The sequence below is a fragment of the Mesoplodon bidens genome, assembly GCF_964165515.1.
Source record: "Mesoplodon bidens genome assembly, chromosome: 7".
In the NCBI taxonomy this organism is placed as follows: Eukaryota; Metazoa; Chordata; class Mammalia; order Artiodactyla; family Ziphiidae; genus Mesoplodon; species Mesoplodon bidens.
Genome location: NC_138164.1, coordinates 65,284,826 through 65,308,188, shown reverse-complemented (window position 1 = coordinate 65,308,188; position 23,363 = coordinate 65,284,826). Strand labels below are relative to the sequence as shown.

General features: G+C 47.4%; 1 protein-coding gene across 4 annotated transcripts in view; it reads left to right on the top strand.

Annotated features, from left to right (window-relative positions):
- Positions 1-23,363, top strand: part of TENM4 (teneurin transmembrane protein 4) — a gene marked incomplete at its 5' end in the record, with an annotated part of 389,850 nt that overhangs the window by 77,463 nt on the left and 289,024 nt on the right. For 3 of the 4 annotated variants that reach the window (XM_081239119.1, XM_081239118.1, XM_081239117.1), the window contains one exon: positions 20,025-20,234. The exons of the other annotated variant lie outside the window; for it this stretch is intronic. In XM_081239119.1, the coding sequence (XP_081095245.1) occupies positions 20,025-20,234 (210 nt within the window). The remainder of the gene's footprint in view (positions 1-20,024; positions 20,235-23,363) is intronic. 4 annotated transcript variants of the gene reach the window in all.

Genomic DNA, 23,363 nt, shown 5'->3' with positions numbered 1-23,363 from the left:
CATTTACTTGATATTTACTCTGTGCCAAATACTGTGCCAGGCGTCATTTATAATATTCTAAGCCTCGTACCGATATAACAAGGCAGATGCTGCAAATCCCCATTTCGCATCTGAGGAAATTAAGGCTCAGGGAGATGAAGTAACTTATTAGAAATTACAAAGCAAGAGGCAGAGATAGGGCTGAACTTAAATCCGTCTGATTCCGAAGCCCGATCCCCTTGTTTTCCAGATGAGAAACCTGAGGCCCAGAGAGATGCAGAGAATCCAGAGTCAGGAGGGCCTGGGGACTTCGTCCTTGCCCACTTCTTCTCTCCTTCCCATTGCTGGAATCCCTTCCCCATGATCCCTGACAGAGGGATGACCAGCCACTTCTTCTAGAACATTCCCTGAGGCCTCCCACTTTATAACTGAGAAAACCTAGTTCTGGTTAGGCTGGCAGTTTGCTCAGAGGTAGAGAAAGTTAGTGACAGGCTGAGCCTGAAAGCCAGGGCCCCTGACTCCCTGCCCTCAGCTGCCACCGCATCCCCTCCCCTACTCCCCCACTGTGATCGGAAATTACCTGGGACAGAGGCCGGCCAACTCCAGAGGCTGAGCAGAGCTTGCCTTTCCTTATTCATCTCTTGGCTCAAGAAACAATCTGTGGGTGGAATGCCTCCCCTCTGCCAGGCTCGGAACAAGGCAGGCCAGGCCTCTCCCCACCTTCAGGAGGCCCTAGGTCTCCAGCACATACACATTGCTCGTCAGCATCCCCAGTTAGACTGTGAACTCCCTGCAGGCAGAGCTGTGCCATCCGTGTCCCCAGTGCCTGGAACAGGGCCTGGCACACAGTAGGCATCAGTAATGTGTTGTTCAACAGACAGCAGATGTAAAAAAGAGCAAAACAGAAGCACGGAGGAGGGCAGCTTAGCTGATGACGTGTAGCATCAGCAGAGATTCCAAAGAGCAGGAAAAGCAGGGACTTACCACCAGCAGGGGATGCAGGGCCTGGGATGCCTCAGCCAGGCATCAGGAAATAAGTTCTGACATGGAGAGCCATCTGTCGGCCTTTGGATAAGCCCCTCCGAGGAAGGTGCGTTAGCCAGGGCCTGGCTGGATTGGTGGACGTTGCAGCTGGGTGGGACACTGTCAGCCAGGAGAGGCAAGTCTCCAGGGAGTGTGAAAGCATCCCAGGGTGGCAGGCCCAGGGAGGGTGTGAGGAGGGCTGGAGGGGCAGCATCCAGCTTGCCCACTTGAGGCACAGTGACTCTTGCTTGGACTGGCGGCGGGGGACCCTCTGAGAGGAAGTCAAGGCTTGCAGCAGGGGTGTCATCACTTGTCAATCACAGAGGCAGACAGGAAACGGGAGCCCAGGGGGTGGGACGTTGGACTCTGGCGTCATCACTGAGAGGAGGGCAACTCTAACCACCAGTTTTCAGAAGAGGCTACAGCCCTCAGAGGGCCTGGGGCTAACATGAGACGAGGCCTCCAAGCATGTTTGCCTCATTAGACAAGAAATTCAAGAGAGCAGGGGTGGCCCTGTTTGCTTGCCACTGGTTCCCAATGTCTGGCCTGCAGTACTTGCTAAACAGGGGATCCAGGGATTATTGTCCATTAAGGAAAGTGGCGTGTCCTTGGAGGGAGACCGAGGGTACCACCCACTCCCAGCCCCTCAACCTGTCTGCAGGGCAGGTATTGTCCTCCTACTTACTAGCTGAGTAAGCAGCAGCAGAACCGTCATGCAGCCGCCTTCCCCAGCTTCTTGGGAAGAGGGTCCTTCAGCCTTCCCTTTGGCGAGTCCTGGCCCAGGGACAGAACCTGCAGGAGCTGCTCTTCGTTGGTGAGGGGGAACTGAGCTACAGTTTGCTGGCCACCCGGTGAGAGTAGCAGAGCAGCGTCCTGGAAGAGTATGGGCTTTGGGATTTGGGAGACCTCACACTAGCTGCCTGAGCTGTGACCAGGCCAACTGTAACATGGAAACAGTAACACCCACCGCTCGGAGTTATTGTGAGGATTAAGTGAAGTTCATAAAGTACTTAGCATAGGGCATGGCTAAGAGGGAAAAGCACAAGTAGTAGGAATGAATGTTTATGAAGACTTGTCTACAGTGAAGTAGGAAATCTGAGGATGCCTTATACAAAACCTCACCTCAAACTGGCTTGAACGATCACTATTAACTTCAACATTTATTATCTCACGTAGCAAGAAGTCTGGAGGTGGTGCAACTCCAGGCCTGCTCATCAGAGCTCAGCTTTACCTTCTTGGCTTCAGCTACGGCAGCCTCAGGCATTGTGTCCAGATGGCACAGTGTCCGGGGAACCCCAAGACCTCTCCTCCTATCTGATGGGACGGTGGTTCACGTTCCCCCAAGAGGAACGGGACTGTTGCGATGTATAAAAGTCAGGATCCATGACCTGACACATCTCGAAGCCGTGGCTAGCTGAACAAGTCAGGATTCTGTTAGCAAGGGCCATTGCTGTTGGTAGGCAACCAGGAGTGGCTGCTACAAATGGAAAATAATACAATTCACTCTACTCCCCTCCCTCCAGGGTGATTACGGGGGATGCAATGAGATAATGGACGTGAAAGAGTTTTCTGAGCCCTAGAAGACTCTGCAAGCAGGATGAATTGTTGTTATCCTTGTAGAATAATTTTAATTCTATTGTGGGATAATAGATGGTACTTGGATGGAACCATCCATCCTGCTTGTGGTTGTGCTTTCTTGTTCATCACAACCTCTCTCTCTCACACACACACACACACACACACACACACACACACACGTGCGTGTACACAACTGCCATAGAGATATGACAATTATCAGCATTTAAAAATAGGCTGATACTTCATAGTGGTGAGGTGATGGATGCCAGTGCTCTTGGCAAGGCTGGATGCATGGGGAGGGGTTATTATGGGATATGACATGGACTTGGGCGTTAGACAGACGTGGCTTCCAACCCAGCATCTACAGCTTCCATGCTGTGTAAGGTCGGGCATGTTATTTAATTTCTCTAGACTTGTTCCCCCATCTGTACCATGGGGATGATAACCCCTCTCTACAGTTGCTGTGAGAATTACAGATAAAGTGCATCAAGCACAGAGCAGGTTGTGAATCAATGACAACAGCAGGTGCTGATAGAGAGCTTACGTTATGCCAGGTGCTTTCATGACCCAGCTCTTTACTCCCCACACGACCTGTGAGGTAGACATCATCCCTATTCTACAGAGAAAGAAACTGAGCCTCGGGGAACTTAAGATCATGCCCAGGCTTCTGCTACTACTAAGTGGCAGAACTGGGATTCGAACTCAGACAGTTGGCTTCAGAGTCCATTTTCCACCCTCTGGGTTAGGCTGCCTCTCATTCCTGTTACTATCTGATACTGATATTAATGGCACAAAACCACCCTCCGCCGCACCTTATTATGGACCTTGGGCTCATTCTGTCACCTCTCCGGGCCTCAGTTTCCTCATGTATAAACCCACAGGTTGGGCTAGAAGACTTTGCTCCTTTTAAGAGAAGTGATTAGGGCTTCCCTGGCTCAGTGGTTGAGAGTCCGCCTGCTGATGCAGGAGACACGGGTTCGTGCCCCGGTCCGGGAAGATCCCACATGCCGCGGAGTGGCTGGGCCCGTGAGCCACGGCCGCTGAGCCTGCGCGTACGGAGCCTGTGCTCTGCAGCGGGAGAGGCCACAACAGTGAGAGGCCTGCGTACCGCAAAAAAAAAAAAAAAAGAGAGAGAAGTGATTAGGAGCTCAGGCTGTGGCTGGAGTTGGCCACCTGGGGCCACCTCCTGGCTCTCCCATTCCCAGTCAGCCCAGTGACCTTGGCCAACTGGATTGACCACTGTAAGTCCAAGTCTCCTCGCCTCTAATGAGGGTAAGCTTGTTGTGAGGATTAAAATGGATGCATGTCTACACACAGCTTGCTATGATATCTGGCAAAGGGAAAGTTCCCAATCAGTGGTAGCTATTGTTGTCATTGGTGTTATTAACAAGTTAACTCTCTCCTGCCTACAATTCCTCTGAGAGCAAAAGACTCAGTTATTCAGGCAGAAAGCCTGAGGGCAGTTTCTTTCAGAAAATCAGAGACTTACAGAATGTAGTCACTTAACCTTCTTTGAACTTCTCTGCTCCCCTCTGCTAAATGGGGGTCATAAAGAGAAACTCAGAGAGCTGATGTGAGGATGAAGCGGAATCACGTACGTCAGTCTGGTTAGTTTGTATTATTGGGGCTCTCTGAGAGCTTAGAAGGCCACCTGTGTAACCATGGGAATTTTCAGCTAGAGACCCAGAGAGGTTGGGTGACTTAATTCAGGTGGCCCAGCCTAGTTGCTCACCACTGCTGGGCTGAGAACCCAGGGAGTAGGGGCTGGCCCTGGAGTCTACCAGAGGCCTCTGTAGCACCGGAACCCTGCTTCTCTCTCTCATTCCTCTCTCTACCACTTCCCCACCTCTCCTCCACACATACCCGCCGTTAATACTTGCAGTTCCCTACCTTGGGCCCCCGCACATGCATTTCTCTCTGGACACTGAAACCAGCCCCCCCCCAAACACACACACACACACATACACGTGCACACACCACTCACAAGCACACACCCACAATGCCGCCCTCGTCTGGCCAACTCCTGGTTCACCTTTAGGCTTCTGCTTAAACATTGCTTCCTGCAGGAAAGTGCCCCTGTGCCCCATGCTCCATTAATCAAGGGCCTGCCCATTGTGTTCCACTCTCCCAGCACTGTGGGATAATTGCCCATTCAGGGTTTGCTCGGCCACTAGACTGGAAACTTCTCAAAGGCAGAGGGAACCCAATCTGGTTCCCCTCCCCAGCTCCATGGGGGGTGCTGGTTGGAGTCCCCTGGGGTTGCTGAGAACTGAGGCAGGATCTAGTTGTCAGGACACTCCAGAAGGATGCTTGGCCTTCTTCCCCAAGAGGGTGGCACTCTCCTCCCCGGACTAACCCAGGGACCTGTGACAAATTACACACAACCCATCACCCAGCCTCACAGACCACTGGACTCTGTGGACTTGGCACGTAGGAACATTCTCAATATCTTCCCTACCCTGCAGGTACCTCTCTCTCCTCTCATTTCCCCAAACCATGTGAAATCTGAGGCAAATGCAGTCCATGTGTACCTGCGTGAAAGTCATAGGGATGCTGCTCCTCTGGCTCTGCCCAAGAAACCCCTGAGAAGATTTATACTCAAGCATTGCCCAGGGCCCTCCCCTCCAGTAAGCAAGAAATCCCATTTGCCAGCAGGGATCAGACTCTGCTCGCCAAGGAGTAAGGGGAGATCTGAACTCCTGGGCTCAAAATATTGAACGTCTTTAGCTTCCAAAATACAAATTCTTCCCTCTCCAGATGAACCTTTCTGGTTAAAAGAAACAAACCCAACCAACCTCTTTCTTTTCGAATCCAGTGCCTTCCGTCAGGGTACCTGTCCTTCCCCAGGGCAGCCTTGGAGATAGGGCCTTCCATTAGCTAGTTGTGTTGATTTCTCACTCCATTTCTGGCGTTCAGTCCCCCACCATGGGGCCATTGATCTTGGTGTGGCTGCAGCGAAAGCCTGGGTACAGGGTCTAACCTACCTGGGTTCAATCCTGCTCCTCCTCTTGCAAACTGAGTGACTCCAGTCTTTCTGGAGCTCCTTTCCTTTGTCAGTAAAATGGGAATAATAGTACCTACCTCGTAGAGGCGTCACAAGGACAAAATGTGATGATGTATGCAAAATCTCCTTGGGTAAAAATGACCACCAGCTGAGGAAACCCCACGCTGGCAGGACAGGGTGGTATGGTAGACAGAATATGGGCTCTGGACTCAGACCTGGACTTGGGATTTACTACCTGTAGATCTTGAGTAAGTCACTTGGCCTCTCTGTGCCTCACCTTATTCATCTTCAAAACAAAGCTTCTATAGTATAAGCTCTACAAGGACAGTGTTATGAGTTGAATTGCACCCCCTCCAAAAAAAAAAAAAAAAAGATATGTTCAAGTCCTAACCCCTAGTACCTCAGAATGTGACCTTATTTGGAAATAGTGGTCATTGCAGATGTAATTAGTCAAGATGAGGTCATACTGGAGTAGAGTGGGCTCCTAATCCAGTGTCACTGGTGTCCTTCTAAGAAGACAGCCGTGTGAGGACAGAGACGGGTGGAGGGAGAAGGTCCTGTGACATCGAAGGCAGAGGTTGGCATGATCCAGCTGCAAGCCAAGGGACAGCAAGATGGCCAGCAAACCACGAGAAGCTAGAAGAGGCAGAGAATGATTCCTCTGCAGGTTTCAGGGGAGCATGACTCTGCCAACACTTTGATTTTGGACTTCTAGCCCCTAGGACTGTGAAGGCATAAAGTTCTGTTCTTTAAAGATAACTCCGTTTGTGGCACTTGGTTACAGCAGCCCAAGGAAACTTGCAGCTGCCCAAGACAGGCACTTCACATGATTCTGTTTCTCTTGGTGTCCCCGGCTCCTAGTGGAGAACTTGACATGGGGGTGGGGGACCTCAGTGATTTGTGGAGGGAGGGAGGGAGTGACACTTGCTCTGAAGGGTATGTCGGAAACGTGTGTAAAGTGCTTAGTGCAGCACTCAACACACAGACAGCATTTGGTAGATGTTTATTCCTTTCCCTTCCCTTACCATTTCAAAAGCTCCTTTCTGTATAGTTTGGGAGAAAAAAACAACCCCGTTTTGGGACTTCCCTTGTGATGCAGTGCTTAAGAATCTGCCTGCCGATGCAGGGCACATGGGTTCGAGTCCTGGTCCTGGAAGATACCACGTGCCGCGGAGCAACTAAACCCGTGCACCACAACTACTGAAGCCCTCGCCGGTAGAACCCGTGCTCCCCAACAAGAGAAGCCACCGCAATGAGAAGCCCACGCACCGCAAGGAAGAGTAACCCCAGCTCTCTGCAACTAGAGAAAGCCCACACGCAACAACGAAGACCCAACGCAGCCGAAAAAAAAACAACCCCGTTTTTCTTCCAGTTTTTGCCCAAAACCTCCCACAGGGCCCCTAGCTTTGAGAGCCTCTCTCTGGGGAAATTCAGTCTTTGGGAGACCCAGCCGCTTGGGAGCAGGTTTAGGCAACTATCTCTTTACTTGTGCACTGTCTCCCCCTGACTGCTTTCCTTGATTTTTCACGATTTCCTGGAGTGGGAGTAGAGAAATTTCTGGAAAGCTTGGCCTTTACTACATTTGTGCTTTCCCAAAAAAGTTTCAAAAAGTTCTGTGGAAACCTGATGGGAAGGAGGCTTTGGCACAGTGAGTAAGCTCCAAGAAAGCTGTTTAGAATCAGGGCATTTATGGGAGGAAACTATTTAAGGAAAATTCTCTCACTATATGCTTACATTCACTCCACAGGGCCTTCTGGTATTTTTTAAAACTTTTGTTGAAATATAACGGATACTTGGAAAACTGCACAAACAGTAAATATACAATTCTGGCTTTATTTTATATGGAGTTTTTTTTTTTTTTTCCTGGTTAATCTTTGCCCAGTTCATTGATTACACTAATCCTTGACCCTCATCTAAGATTCTGAAAGACAGAGTGAGTTTCTAGGAAGAACTCTGGCGGTGGGCTCAGGTGGCTGGCCTGAGTTGGAATCCCAGCTCCACACTCACTAGCCCTGGGGCTTTGAGAAAATGGTTTAACTTCTTGAAACGTATAGTCCTGTTCCCATGGCTGATGAGAGATCAAGGAAGTAAACCCTTCATTCAGATTATATTAGTGGCACAAATATGGGTTTAGAGTCTGACAGAACAAGGCCCAGAACCCAGCCTTGTGCCCACCAGCTGGGTGACCTTGCACAGTCTCTCTTTGAACCTCAAATTCTGCATCTGTCACCTGGAGAGAGCCTAACACCTTCACAGGGGGTGTGAGGGTTGGGTAAGATGATGTATATATAAAGCTTCCACAATGCTACACACACAGTAGTTGCCCAATTAATATCAGTGCCCTCCCCTCCTTCCAGCAACTTGGCCCTTTTTTCTCCCCAGCTCCCTGTCTCTTGCCTCTTTAATACCTCCACCCTCTTCCCGCAATGTCTGAGTAGGGGTGGGGCTTGGCAATCAGATTGTGCTCTTCCTGTGTCTTAGGGCCTGGAATTTTGCAGCTGTGTAAATTGAATCTGGGAGAGGGAACTATATATATATATATATATATATATATATATATATATATATATATATATATATATATACACACATATATATATATATATATATTTTTTTTTTTTTCCCGTACGCGGGCCTCTCACTGTTGTGGCCTCGTCCCGGAGCACAGGCTCCGGACACGCAGGCTCAGCGGCCATGGCTCATGGGCCCAGCCGCTCCGCGGCATGTGGGATCTTCCTGGACCGGGGCATGAACCCGTGTCCCCTGAATCGACAGGCGGACTCTCAACCACTGTGCCACCAGGGAAGCCCGGAACTATATATTATGTGTGTATGTGTGTCTGTGTATTTTTTTTAACCCAATGATTTTGGGAACAGCTGTTGGGAGGCACTTCCTTAATCAAATCTCACTGCAGAAATGCAAACTGAAGCCTTCCTGTTCAACAGAACACTCTGTGACCACAGATTGTTCGAGGCCCACCATAAATTTCCGTGGCTCCTTGATCGCGTTTGCCAGTAGATTTTGACAGACAGAGATAATCCAGCTTGCCCTGTGCCTTCCCTCTCCCCGACATCCCACAGAAGGTAGCCTCTCCGTCAGGCTGATTTGAGCCTCCAGCGGCCTGGGTGGACCATCTTAAATCCCTTTGGAGGCAGCTCTTGGAAAAGGTTAACAGCACCTGGGAGAAATCTGGGGTTGCAGCTGATAATCAGAGCTCCATGGGTCTCCCATTTCCCCTGCCCTGCCCCTCAGCACCTCCCTCACCACTCACCCCCCTCCACCGGCATCCCTGTCTCTCTCACATTAAATAATGCATTTGTCTCCTTCACCCATGAGACTGGGCTCCCCTCTGGGGGAAGGGCTGGTCTTAGCTCTCTGTCTCCAGTACCCAGTCAAGGCCTCACATGAAGAGCCTGCCTGAGTGTATAGCTAGGGCTGGTAATAAAGGGAAGCTGGGGAAGAACTGCCACTGTTGAGCACTTACTGTATGCCAGGCCCATGTTGGGCCCCAGACATGCATGCTTTTACTATATACTCTTCACAGGACCCCTAGAAGATAGGCCCAGATCCTGAAGATCCCAGAGCTCTAAGAGAGGAAGCAACCTACCCGAAACCACAATAATCAGTTTTAGATTCAGATCTTACTGCTACCCCTCCCCTGGGTCGGAGTCCCACTTAGCCCCTTATCAGTTGTATGTCCCTGCACTAGTCCTATCACCTCTCCTAGACTCAGTTTTTCTATCTGTAAAATGGGGGTGATGGTCATTACCTCACTTGGATATGGTAAGGATCAAATAAGATCATGGATGTGAACATTTTCTGTAAACTGTAGAGTAAATACGATCCACATGTGGGCATTGTTTTATTAGTAGCTCAATAAGTTAAAATAGATTCCAGTATGTACTGGGTACCCACTATATATGAAGTCATTGTGTGGGCTGTGAACATATGGAGATAAATAAAACCAGTCCCTGCCCTCAGGGAACTCACTAATACGAACACTTATGCATAGTGGCCTTTGTTTGCAATATGCACATCTGTGACCTGGCCCCCTGGCCACCTCTCAAGGTTCATTTCTCAGCACTCTCTTCCTTATACTCCTCCAACTGTACTAGCTTCCTTGCTGTCTCTCAAATGAACTTGCTTCTACTGCCCAGACTTTGCAGTTACTGGGCACTCTGCCTGGAAACCTCTTCCCCCAGATGTTTGTGTAGCTCACTCATTTACTTACTTCAGGTCTCTGCTTAAATGTCACCTCCTCAGAGAGGCCTTTCCTGACCACCTTACTTAAAACAACACACCCACCCCATCACGCCTATCCTCTTATTGCATTAAATGTTTCTTCATAGCATCTCTCATCCCCTGATCTTGCTCTACATAGTTATTTGCTTACTTGTGTGTTGATTTCCTCCTCCACTAGAATGTACGCTTCTGAGGGCAAGACTCTGTCTTCCTTGCCTATCAGTGATGCTTACAACAGTGCCTGGCACAAGGTAGGCACAAATAAATATTTGATGAAAAAATCAGTGCCTGCCACTCAATAATAAAAAAAAGACAGATAACTCAATTTACAAACGGGCACGTGATCTGAATAGACATTTCTCCAAAGAAGACATACAAATGGCCAATAAGCACATGAGAAGATGCTCAACATTGTTAGCCATTAGGAAATGCAACTCAAAAACCACAATGAGATGCCACTTCACACCTGCTAGGCTGGCTATAATCAAAAGGACGGACAATAACAAGTATTGGCAAGGATGTGGAGAAATTGGAACCCTCAAACACGGCAGATGGAAACGTAAAATGGTGCAGCCACTTTGGAAAATGATCCAGCAGTTCATCAAGAGGTTGAACACAGTTACCGTACAATCCAGCAATTCCACTCTTAGCCGTATACCGAGAGAAATGAAAGCGTATGTCCACACAAAAACCTGTACGCAAATGTTTGTAGCAGCATTATTTGGAAGAGCCAAAAAGTAGAAACAACCCAAGTTTCCATCAACTGAAGAATGGATAAATAAAATACAGTACATCTGTACCATGCAATGTCATTCAGCAATAAAATGAAATGTCATCCTGATCTGTGTTACAACATAGATGAACCTTGAAAACATTATATTCAGTAAAAGAAGGCAGTCACAAAAGAGCACATACTATATAATTCCATTTATGTAAAATGTCCAGAATAGGCAAATCTGTAGAGACAGAAAGTAGATTAGTGATTGTCCAGGGCTGCAGAGGGTTGGAAGGAAATGGGGAGTGACTGTTAATGACTGTGTGGTTTCTTTTTGGGGTGATGGAAATATTCTAAAATTTATTGTGATGGTTGCACTACTGTGTGAATATACTAAATGCCATTGAATCGTACACTTTACATGGGTGACTTGCATGGTATGTATTTATATCTCAATAAAGCTGTTATTACAAAAAAATCAGTGAATGTCCTCATTTAATATACCTGTATCAAACAAACTAGCAGGCAGCGGATAGGTCATCCTTGTGTGAAGACCAGAGAGACCTAAGTCACTCTTTATTCAGTGTTGATGTGGAAGGTACACCAGTCACTGGGCTTCCCCAGGTGGACAGGTGAAAGCAGAGTTCCTTTCCTGGTGAATGCTTAAAAAAACCAAAACCAAAAAAAAAAAAAAACAAACCTGGCCCTGAGAAACCTGTGAGGAGGAGAGCTGGAGATCAAATGAGCTGAGCCTGAGAAATTTACTGTGTCCTGTTTTCCCAACATAAGTCACAGAGACAGATGGCCCCAGACCTGCTTCTGAAAATAACCACTGTCGAGGAGAGGAGAGTTGACTTAGTGGAAGCTGCCCTGCTTGGGGAGTAAGACCCACAAAGATTTAATGGGCTGGAAAAGAAGGCGACTTTGGACCCAGGAGGCTGTGGTTCTGCCGGGCTCATCCCATGAGGGACACAAAGCAGAAGCTGCTGTCTTTGCTTCTTTCTGTGTGTGTGTTTTCTTCTTTTTAAAATAACTTTTTTAAAAAAAATCTTATTATCACATTTGTTCCTTGAAAGAATTAGAAAATATAAAAAAATATAGGGGCTTCCCTGGTGGCGCAGTGGTTGAGAGTCCGCCTGCCGATGCAGGGGACACGGGTTCGTGCCCCGGTCTGGGAAGATCCCACATGCCGCAGAGCGGCTAGGCCTGTGAGCCATGGCCGCTGAGCCTGTGCGTCCGGAGCCTGTGCTCCGCAAGGGGAGAGGCCACAACAGTGAGAGGCCCGCCTACCGCAAAAAAAAAAAAAAAAAAAAAAAAAAAATATATATATATATATATATATAAAATAAATAAAATTTATTCATAATTCTACTGCCCTAAGGTAACAGGCATTAACATTTTTGTTAATTACACACACACACACACACACACACACACACACACTCAAACAAATGTCATAGTTATTTTTTATACAGTTTTGCCCCATGCTTTTTTAATATCCTATTTCCCAGGTCCTTAAACATTCTTTACAAACATGGCTTATAATGTCTACCTATTAACATTCTACTGATATGCCTTAATTTACATAATTAGTCACTTTTTAACATAAAGGATGTTTTTCGTCTTTAACATTTTTTTTTAATTTTACTTTTGACTATTACAAACAATGTTGTGATGAAAACCCTTATAGATAAATCTTCTGAAAAGTCATAATTGTGTTCTAGGGTAAAATCCTAGAAGTGGAATTTCTCAATTAAAAGCTTTTCACATTTTAAAAATCAACTATATCAAATTGTATTACCAATATCAGTACATAGAACCTTGTTTGTATTTAAAACCAACATCTATTTTAGCACCTACTAGATGCCAGGTATTGTCACATTTATTATTTCATTTTCTCCTGAAGTTTTAAAAAATAATTTTTAAAAGTATAAAGATAACTATATATGCTCATTGTAGAGAATTTTGAAGACATATTTTAAAAATTAAAAATTGCCCATATCAGTGATAACCATCGTTAAAGATTTTTTCAGCCAATCTTCTGTATAGGAATGCATTTATACAAATTCATTTAGTCTATAAATGTCTTATGAGCACTCACTATACTGAAAGGACCTAACTTTTCATTATGAATGAAATCGTTTTTATCCTGCATTTTTTCCACAGTCTCCTTTAATCCTCAAAACAATCCCTTGAGGTATGTACTACTGTTACTCCTATCTTGTAGAATGTTGGGCCACAAAAGAACCTTAGAGTATTCCACTCCAACTCCCCAAGTGGGAATGCGAGGGCCAGAGAGGCCAGAGGTCCTGCCTATGATCCCACAGCACTCTGTTGACCTGCACCCAGATCTCTTGACCCCTAGTCTGTTGCAGCAAACTATAGCCTCTGATGTGGAACTGAATCTATACTGCCCTCAAATGGGGTGGCCTTATAATTGTCCAAATCAGGACATCTTTAGAGTAAAGGCAGGGCACTATGATTAATCGTTGCAGGATAACAGATGTCAGTTGGGGCTGTCACTGGCAAAGCAGAACAAATGGTCCCTCTAGCGCTCTAGCTTCAGATTTTCAGCACTTTGAGATGCTTGCCACAGTGGATTTCAATCCATTTAAAATAATGGTGGGAACTGGTTCTGCAGACCTTTTCTAAGCTGAGACTCTGAGCCAGGCCAGGACACAGAGATGAGCAGCTGTGGTCCCTGTTGGGCAGGCTGGGCTGTTTCAGCTACAGGCCTGACCATCACTCACTGCCATCAAAAGCAGGACATGCTATCCCTGCAGTGGAGTTCCTGGTCCTCTAGCAGCCTCAGACCTTCATATCGGAAGGAGATCCAAGTTTCCCTTAATGCTCCATCCTCTGCTCAGAACTGAATAAGGTTTTCCTTATTCAGTGGAGCAACTGGCTGCCCTGTTAAGAGGAAATAGATATGAGGTTGGCTTATGAGGAGAGAACGAATGCATTTGGTTTTAAGTGGAGGGGCTTTAGTATTTCTAGAAGGGAGACTGAAGAGATGAAACACAGCCAGGCTTCACAGGAAGGATGAATCCATCAGCTTAAGGTTCCATTGAGAAGAGCTACCTGTTTAGGTCTACAGGTTTTGTTTTGGTATTTTCTAGGTATCATTTACTAAGTAATTGCCGTTTACTGGACACTATGCTAAGCATTTTATAACAAGCTTCTACAGTGCGGGGCTGCCGGTTCAAAGGTTATTAGGAGGCTCTTCCCCTAACCCAGGGGCTCCCTGCAGCATACAGCTCGTGCTCTGGTTTCACAGCTAGGACTCACACTTCCCCACTGTGTGAGCAGGCCATTACTTTCCCCACTGGAGCCTAGATGGGGTCTCATGGAGATCAGTAAGGTTCCATTTGGGCGTTTAGACGGATTTCTCAGGACTGCTGAGAAAAGTATAAAAAAGTGCATTTTGTTAATGGTCTTCTTTTCTTTGACAGAGTAATAAACTCGTCCATCAGCTAGCCCTTAGCACTTTAGTCTCACGGTGTATTCCAAAGACAACTCAGAATCCAGAAGGCTAGAGGCTCTTCCTTGAGCACCAGCTTGCCCTAGTTATAGGTTACATCTCAGACACTAAGGAAAGCTACCATCAATGCACACAAAGGTGTGAGGGACTGAAATCGCTCTTTCTGTAGCTCTCAGGACTCCCTTGTCATGTGTTCCTTTCATATATCCTGTCCATCTCCCTAACACTTTTCCTCTTATATGATGTCAGTAAGCAATGCATATTGATAAAGGTGTCATTGGCAGGCTTGCAGATCTGTCATTATTTCTTTCCCAAAATCATCCTGTTCTTACTCTCAAAGACCTACAGCTGGAGGGATGGCAGAGGGAATCCATGTTGGTTGAGCCCTCACTTTGAGACTCTCAGCCTCCCCTCAAAAGCTCTTTGCGGTGGCTTTTTTTTTTATAGCACGTGGGCCTCTCACTGTTGCGGCCTCTCCCATTGCGGAGCACAGGCTCCGGACGTGCAGGCTCAGCGGCCATGGCTCATGGGCCCAGCCACTCCGTGGCATGTGGGATCTTCCCAGACCGGGGCATGAACCCGTGTCCCCTGCATCGGCAGGTGGACTCTCAACCACTGCGCCACCAGAGAAGCCCTGCAATGGCTATTGACACATCATTTTTCAAAGGAGAAAACAGACTAAGAGAAGTGAAGTGACTTACCCAAGGTCATATAGCCAGGATGAACCTTGGCTTTGGCCCCTGGTTCGCTCAACAGGAATCCTGTAGTCTTTCCACTTTCGCTGTGACTCAATTGATGGACAGGAATCTCCTCCTCCCTACTCCAAACCAGGGCTGATAAATTTAAGTCACACCCCTCAGTGGACACAGCATTGCAGTGCGAGTTCTTACCCAGGTCCTGTGACCACAGGCAAATGTAGGCCTCCACTTCTTGACCTCGGAAATGGGGATGGATTTTCCAGTGCATTGTTTTTGTGAGGAAGAGATCTTGTAAAACACCTGGCCCCGTTCCTGGCCTCCAGAAGGGGTTCTGCAAATGTTTATTCCCGCAGCCCCACCCCTTGACCACAGGGGTGTCTGCACTCTCTCACTTTGTTTTTTTTCTTTCTCCACCCTCATCTACTATAAGCTCGAGCTAGGCACAGAGAGACCTCCTCTCAAGAAACTCGCATGGCTCCCCTCTACCCTTCACTGGCCCCCTTGGTTGCTGAGGTGAGACATTCCAGACATCCCATCTCATTTTGACACAGTGAAAAATTCTACAATACCAGGTTCCCTTCAGCTGATGAACAGGATACATGGAAAGGCAACCCCAAACCCCAATTTCCTAATCCCATGCCATGGGGCATCCTTTTTTGCCTACATGAACCTGCAACTGGGCCCCACCTGAAAAGCAAGCCCAGATCATGTGGACTTTGAACATCCTGGCTGAGCTGAGCCAATTAGAAAGGAGATCTGGGTGGCTGAGCAGATGCCTTAAGTTTCAAGAGCAGATCCTTCTAAAGTACAGCCTTGGTCTTGTCACGTTTCTGCTTTAAAAACTTGCGTAACTCCCCGGTTATGGTCTGATTTCCTTTTCCTTGTGTTCAAGGCCTAAACCTGCTACTCAGAGACTCATTTCCCACTTCTCTCTTTACATAGACCTTTTGTGCTATAATCAAGGTCCTCCTCTTCCCTCCTACCTTCCTTCCATCCTTTCTTCATTTAACAAATATTTATAGTGCTTTCTATGTACCAGACACTGTGCTGGGCACTGGAGAATATGGTAATGGACAAGCCAATCAGGCTAGTGGGTGGCCACAGACAAGTATACCCTGCAGTGTGGGAAGTGTTGCCTCAGGGAAAGTACAGGGAGCTGCGGGAGCCCCCAGAGGGGTGCCAAACCGAAACTCAGGCTTGAGGCATCATGGAAGACTCCCTGGAGGTGATGATCATGAGGTTAAGCCCAGAGGCTGAGTGGGGGCTCATGAGACACACAGGGTGGTGGTGATGGGGAAAGGGGAACAGGAAAGGAAACACTCAAAAGGGACAGCATGGGGCTTCCCTGGTGGTGCAGTGGTTGACAGTCCGCCTGCCGATGCAGGGGACACAGGTTCGTGCCCTGGTCCAGGAAGATCCCACATGCCGCGGAGTGGCTGGGCCCGTGAGCCATGGCCGCTGAGCCTGCGTGTCCGGAGCCTGTGCTCCGCAACGGGAGAGGCCACATCAGTGAGAAGCCCACGTACAAGAAAAAAAAAAAAAAACAAGGGACAGCATGTGCAAAAGCTCAGAGGCAAAACTTTGTAGTTGTGCTCCAGGGGGTGCCATTCAGATAGATTCAATGCCAGTGGTGCCCTGAAGTTGTGCAAATCAGTGAACTTGAGCTGAAGAGAGAGCAGTGAGTGCATGGAAATGAGGGCAGGCCAGCAAGTTTCAGCACCCTTGGTGAGAAGTTACTGGTGACACATGAGACTTGAGAGGTAAAGTGATAGTGGGCAGGTTGCTTGAGACCAGGTGAAGGATGAGGGCCTGAGGGGGAGGATTCCTCTCTCGGCCATGGATGCTCAAGACCCCATCTCTTCCTCTCTTCCCACTGGAATCCTCTATGGCTCCAGAAAGCCTTCCTTGGTTCCTCCATTTGAACTGAGCTCCCTACCTCCATCCTGTTCTGACAGGTCCCACCTCTGCCTTGCTTACAGCTGCATTTGACACTCTCCCTCCCCTTCCACCAGCTCCTTGGGGGCTGCGCCTCTCACAGTTTATATATCCCTCACCTTCTAGCCCGCTCGGTGGGTGTTTAGGAAATGTCTCTGGAATGAAACAGTGTTCGCCATACTTCTACAGTCACACGCTGCTCTTATAAGAAAAGAAAAGATAAAGAAAGGTAGGGCCCCTCACTTTATATATACATATTTATGCATACTAATATCTAAAGTTCATTAGGTGTTTACTGGCTGCCATGCTGTTCTCAAGATTTCGCTTGTTTTAAGTCCTTTAATCCTCAGAGCAACTCTGTAACGTGGGTATTCTTTTTTATTTTTTGATCTCCATTACATAGATGAGGAAATTGAGTCACAGAGGGTGAAGTAACTTGCCCAAGGTCACTACTATGGAACTAGCAAGTAGTGCAACTAGAATTCAAATGTAGGGTCTGGTTCCAGAGCCCATTCTTTTAATACAACCTGCCCTGCTTCTGTAGATGCTGAATTGATACAGCAGTGCATTTTATTACATGTATTTTGAGCACAAATGCATTACATATATTATAAAACATATACAAAATAGATATTAGAAAAGGGTGACATAAAAGATAAATACTAGAATTTTCTTGCACCCAGGAGATGGTTTTGTGCCCCCACCTGGGGACCACTTAAATTAAAAGATGCTGATGAATAAGAGGAAGGAAATTAACATGTGTCCAATAGTTTCTGTACATCACAGAAACCTTGTGGGTCATTGTGCGCCTACCAAGGGTCTGGCACCTTGTTAGGTCCTTTGAATGTTAAGTTATGAATATTCAGAGCAACCCCAGAGGCCCAAGTGAGGCCTGGAGATTGGATGGAAGGGAGAAGAAACAGGCGTGAGGACTGGGAGGGACTGTGCTGTTCTTAGCCCAGGGTCTCTGAAGTTTGTGATGGAACAATTTACTTAGTTCGGGAACTATTTATTTCATAAAGCTTGACAGATCTACTCAGGAAGAGGCTGTAACAAGTACCCTGGAACAACATATCATGTTTCTTAACCTTTGTCTGAAATTCTAACAACTCAGCATGGTATGGTACTGGTTATTTCAAGCTCATCAGAAGCTCTGACTGGAGATTAGAAGATGTCTTTGGTTAATAAAAGATGAAGAAATGACTGTGTATTGCTTAATAAATGCAGCCTGGCTGACAAAAATCTTTCCAATACTGGGACTGTAGAGGAAGGGAAATCTTGAATGGGGTTCTTCGTGGGGTGGTTTCATTCAATTTAATAAACATTTGGTAAGCACTGACCCTGGGATTCTGCTTCCTAGAGCATACTGTGTGCTGGTGTAGTATAGTATCTTTAGTCCTTATAATAACTTTATAAAACGGGAGGAGTTCCCAACTTATAAATCAGGAACTGGAAGAAATCTATCCAAGATCATACAGCCAATAGGAGGCTATGGTGTGATGCAAACCCCAGTTCTGTTGAACTCCAAAGCCCACTCCAAGAATGTACTGTATCCCAAGAATGTGCCATATGCTTTTATACAGGAGAGAACTACAGATAACTACAAATGCAGCAGGGCAAATATGATAATGGAACTAAAAAAAGGTTAGTTCAGAGAAAGCAATGATCATCCCTATAGTGCTGTGTGGTAAGTGGTGTCAAGGAAGGCTCTCCCTAGGGTGAACTGGAAACACTGGTTGGGACGATTTTAAGGTAAACCATAGCCCAGATTTTTAGGTAAAACAAAACGCGGATGGAAAAGCTACCCCGAGATTGTACCGTGATCGTGGATCCCTGCTGCCTCACCTGCTCGTACTGAATTTCTCTTATGAACCAACCAAATGGCATATACAGCAACTCTATAAAATGTTGTCACACGTGGTTGGGCTCAAGGGTTGACATGAGAGTCATGGAACCTGCAAAATCCTGCAAGATACGGTGACTGAGCTTCTCTTGGTAGACAGACCACAAAAAGCTTTTTTGTTTTGTTTTGCTTTTTTTCAACACTCAGCAGCTCTATTTGCCACCTGCCCCATAGAGCTCTACCAAATCTTATGATGACATTTCTGGGCTGCATTATGTTTCCTAAGTTTCAGCCTCTGAAAAACTGGATGGATCTGATTATGTTTTAAACCTTCTGTCAGTCAAGGTGGGAAAAAAGACATAGCCCTTGCTATCAAGTGGATACGTTGTCTTGTACTGTATACTTTTATGTGTCTGTGCTTACGTTCCCTCTCTTGTAGATGATGTACTGCACATGCCTAAAGCCCAGACACAGATAGGACTGCAAATTGTTGCCCCCAAAGGTCTTGTCCCTGGCTGGCCATCACCTCCTCCTTTTGAAGAGTTGGGAGTGTGCTCACAAAACTATAGAAAGCTGGGATTTTTAGAATCATGGAACCCTGACATGTTAGAACTTTGCAGTCAAACATCCTGACTTAGTGCATCTTGGAATTCACAGTGTTAGTGTCCTAAATAGTGTACAGTTTTTTCATCTGAGACTATTAGAACTTAAGAATCCTAGTCTGCTGAGACTACTAAGAATCCCAGTCTGTTAGACACCTAGAATTCATCTCTTCAGCAAATATTTATATAGTGCCTACTATGTGCCAGGTACTATGCTAGATGCTGGGGATACAGAAGTGAAAAAGACTGCTAGATTTCTTGCTCTCTTAAGAAGTTTGCAGAGAATGTCAGGACTTAAAAATCTTAAAATGTCAGATTCTTAGAAAAGTAAAAGATTAGTGTATTGAAATCCTAGAATGCCAGCGGTGGAGGGGGCTCTGGATCATTCTCTCCAGCTCCCTCTACCTTTTATGAGGCCCAGAGCCTGTTCCAGGCATGTTGGATTAAAATCTCACCAGTAAGAACATTATTTCAGTTCGGTGACATCACAGAATGGCCAGCTTGCAGGGGCTCAGTGATCACCCAGTGCGGCTGCTCATTTTACCAGCAAGGCCACTGAAGCTCAGAGGCGGGCAGCTGTTTGATAGATGACCCAGCCCCACCAGGACTAGACCCCAGATTTTCAGACCTCTCTCAGAGAACAGGCAAAGCAGGAAGGGGGCTGCCCAAGTGTTTTCGAGGGACGCCTTCTTTGCAAGCATGCAGACTTCTGCACGAGGCCAGCTCTTCAGAAGGAGTTTGAACCAACTTTAAGGAGGCATCAGGCCTGCCCCCGGGCCACGTGTGCAGTAGATCGCCCTGTGTTGGGAACCCCCTCCCCCTGTTGATGCGTGTTTTATTTTGCTCCCTCCCCCTCCCCGTGTGCCTCAAAACCAATTTTCATTATTATTTTTTTCTGTCTGTGTTTGTGTTTGTGGTTCGCAGGTGCTCCCTTGCATTGTTCATCCGCTTCATCAACCCCAATTGAGCAGTCCCCCTCCCCGCCCCCTTCCCCTCCGGCCAATGAGAGCCAGAGGCGGTTGCTAGGCAACGGTGTGGCCCAGCCAACCCCGGACTCAGACTCTGAGGAAGAGTTTGTCCCTAATTCATTCTTAGTTAAAAGTGGCTCCGCCAGCCTGGGGGTCGCGGCAAACGGTAAGTCCCTCTCTCTTCCTAACTTCTGTGGGTTTGTTTTTTCCTTTCGTTGGCGATGCTGATTAATCAGTCTGCTTGGGCTGCTTGCCGGGGCGGAAGGGTCTGGCGCATGGGGGGGGCTCAGGGTTCTCGGGAGCCTGGGGGGCTCGGTGGGTTCAGGCAGCCCTGCTACTGCCTGGTTGCGCCGCTGGGGTGTGCGGGGGGTGGAGGGCTGCTGTTCCCACCCCCATGACAGACGTCTGGCAGACATAGCTGCAGGGGTAGAGATGCACAGACAGACACAAGGAGACAGAAAGATCAGGTAGAGCCTGAGTAAGACAAAGGTACTGAGACAAAGATAGACACCAGAAAAGAAACGAAAAGAAAAGAATGGTTACAATGAACATAGCACCAACTGACTCCTTACTATGTGCCAGGGACTGTGCCAGCCACTGTCACGTGTTGCTTTATTGGATCTTCCTCAGAACCCTGCCTAAGAGACCCGTATGATAGTTTCCCCACTGACCATGAGAAAGCTAAGAGAAAGGCTTCTGGCTTTGGAAGTTCTTGGACTTTCACACTGCCCAGAGACGGGGCCCCTGGAGACCCAGGCAGCTGCAGAGCTGAATGCTGACTGCAGAGAGAGCCACTGGGCTTAAGCATGGATCTGCCCATAATCACACGCGTCTTCTAAGCTCTGCCCCCCTGACTCTCTTAAGGAGAAGAGGTGTGTGTGTTGGGGGGCGGGGGGCGGTACGATGCAATAGCTCCAAACTCCAGGCTGACCAGGAGCCAGCAGACAGAGGTTTTAGCCCCCGGTCAGGTGCTGTGTGACCTGGGCCAAGGTGCTTACCGTCTCTGTGTCTAGCAGTGGCCAGTCCACTTCTTTGCAAGAATTCAAAGCCTGGAGGAGATTCAAGCCTACAAGGGGGGGGGGGTGATATATGTGATGTAACCTGGAATCTCCCTAGTGGCCCATGATTTCCTGATTATTGAAGAAGAGGAAAGGAAATGAGACTTTCCCCACTTAATATTGTAGGTTGCATGTTGGTTTTGCAAACATTTATTAATAAGTGTCTGTGTGGCACTAAATTTCAGGCCAAGTTCTGGAGAAGGAGGCAGAGATTCAGAGAGATATAAGGCAGGATCCATGGGCTCTGCAATCAGACATCTTTGCATTAAATATAAGCTTTATTGCTATGGGACTTTGGATAGGGCACATTGCCTCTAAGCTTGTTTCCTTAAGCAAGTATAACATGGGCAGTATGATACCCAGCTCATGATGACGGCTCATCACAGGGCCTGGGATAGAGAAGGAGTTTAGTAAAGGTTAGTCATGGTCACAGTCGCCACCCACCTCCCTCCAGGGAATGTGAAGGCTCCCACCATACTACTTGACACTTAATAATGCTCAGAGAATGTCAGACTTCTTTTCTCTTGGGATTATTACAGCCCAAGGTGATAAGGGAGATAGGAACCTGGTGTGGAGGTGACTGAGGAGAAGAGCCTCCAAGGCGCCTGAGGAAATCAGGAAATGCTTCCTGGAGGAGGTGTTCACTGGATCTGAAAGAATTAGTGGGGTGTGCCAGGTAGAGATAACCAAGGGCTTTAATAACCCAGGACATTCTGGGCAGAGGGAAAACATGGACAAAGGACCCAAGGTGGGCAGCTGGTGGGATCCTGCCCCCAGCTCTTTTACACCTAGGAACCTAGACAGTAAATAGGCATTAACCTTGGAAGGTTGTAGAAGGCCACATGGTAAGTGACCTGAGCTCCTCTGGGGACTGAGCTGAGGCCCTCCAGGCATCACCCCATCCCCCATGACAAAGAAAGGTGTTTTATCCCCCACCCCCTCCCCTGACCAGGAACTCCCCCAGCCTCTGTCCTCTTTGAAACTCAGGGAAGAGGTCTTTGGCCTTGATGGTTCTCTTCTTTTTTATTTTTATTTATTTATTTTAATTAATTTATTTATTTTGGCTGTGTTGGGTCTTCGTTGCTGCACGCGGGCTTTCTCTGGTTGCAGCAAGCGGGGGCTACTCTGTTGCGGTGCGCGGGCTTCTCATTGCCGTGGTTTCTCTCATTGCCGAACACAGGCTTTAGGCACGCAGGCTTCAGTAGGTGTGGCACGTGGGCTCAGTAGTTGTGGCTCATGGGCTCTAGAGCACAGGCTTAGTAGTTGTGGCGCACGGGCTTAGTTGCTCCGCAGCATGTGGGATCTTCCTGGCCCAGGGATCGAACCCGTGTCCCCTGCATTGGCAGGCGGATTCTCAAGCATTGCGCCACCAGGGAAGTCCCTATTTTTTTAAAATTAATTTGTATTGGAGTATAGTTGCTTTACAATGTTGTGCTAGTTTCTGATGTACAGCAAAATGAATCAGTTATACATATACATATATCCCCTCTGTTTTTGGATTTCCCTCCCATTTAGGTCACCACAGAGCATTGAGTAGAGTTCCCTGTACTATACAGTATGTTCTTATTAGTTATCTATTTTATACATAGTATCAATAGTGTATATGTGTCAATCCCAATCTCCTAATTCCTCCCACCGCCCCCCCCTTCCCCCTTGGTATCCATACATTTGTTCTCTACATCTGTGTCTCTCTTCTGACAGGATCTTTTTTTTTAACATTTACTTATTTTATTTACTTATTTATTTGGTTGTGCCAGGTCTTAGTTGCAGCAGGCGGGCTCCTTAGTTGCGGCAGGCGGGCTCCTTAGTTGCAGCTTGCCGGCTCCTTAGTTGTGGCATGCGAACTCTTAGTTGCGGCATGCATGTGGGATCTAGTTCCCTGACCAGGGATCGAACCCGGGCCCCGTGCATTGGGAGCGTGGAGTCTTAACCACTGCACCACCAGGGAAGTCCCTCTGACAGGATCTTGAGCCCTGCATTATCTGTGACCAAAAACCAAACCATCCTCCAGGGCCTTCTCCCTTTGTGCTCCTGAGCGTGGCATTGTCCTTTTGGTGGGTCAGTGTCATTGCTCCTCTAGAGCTTTTAGCTGCCCATGTTTTAAAGTATGCAGAGAAATAGGAACCTGGAATGGGTTCCAGGCCCAGCTCTGTAGCTCACTGGCTATTTGTCCTTGGCCAGTCACTGTCCCTCTTCAGGCCTCAGTTTCCCCATCTTGCCAATGATGGAGCAATTTC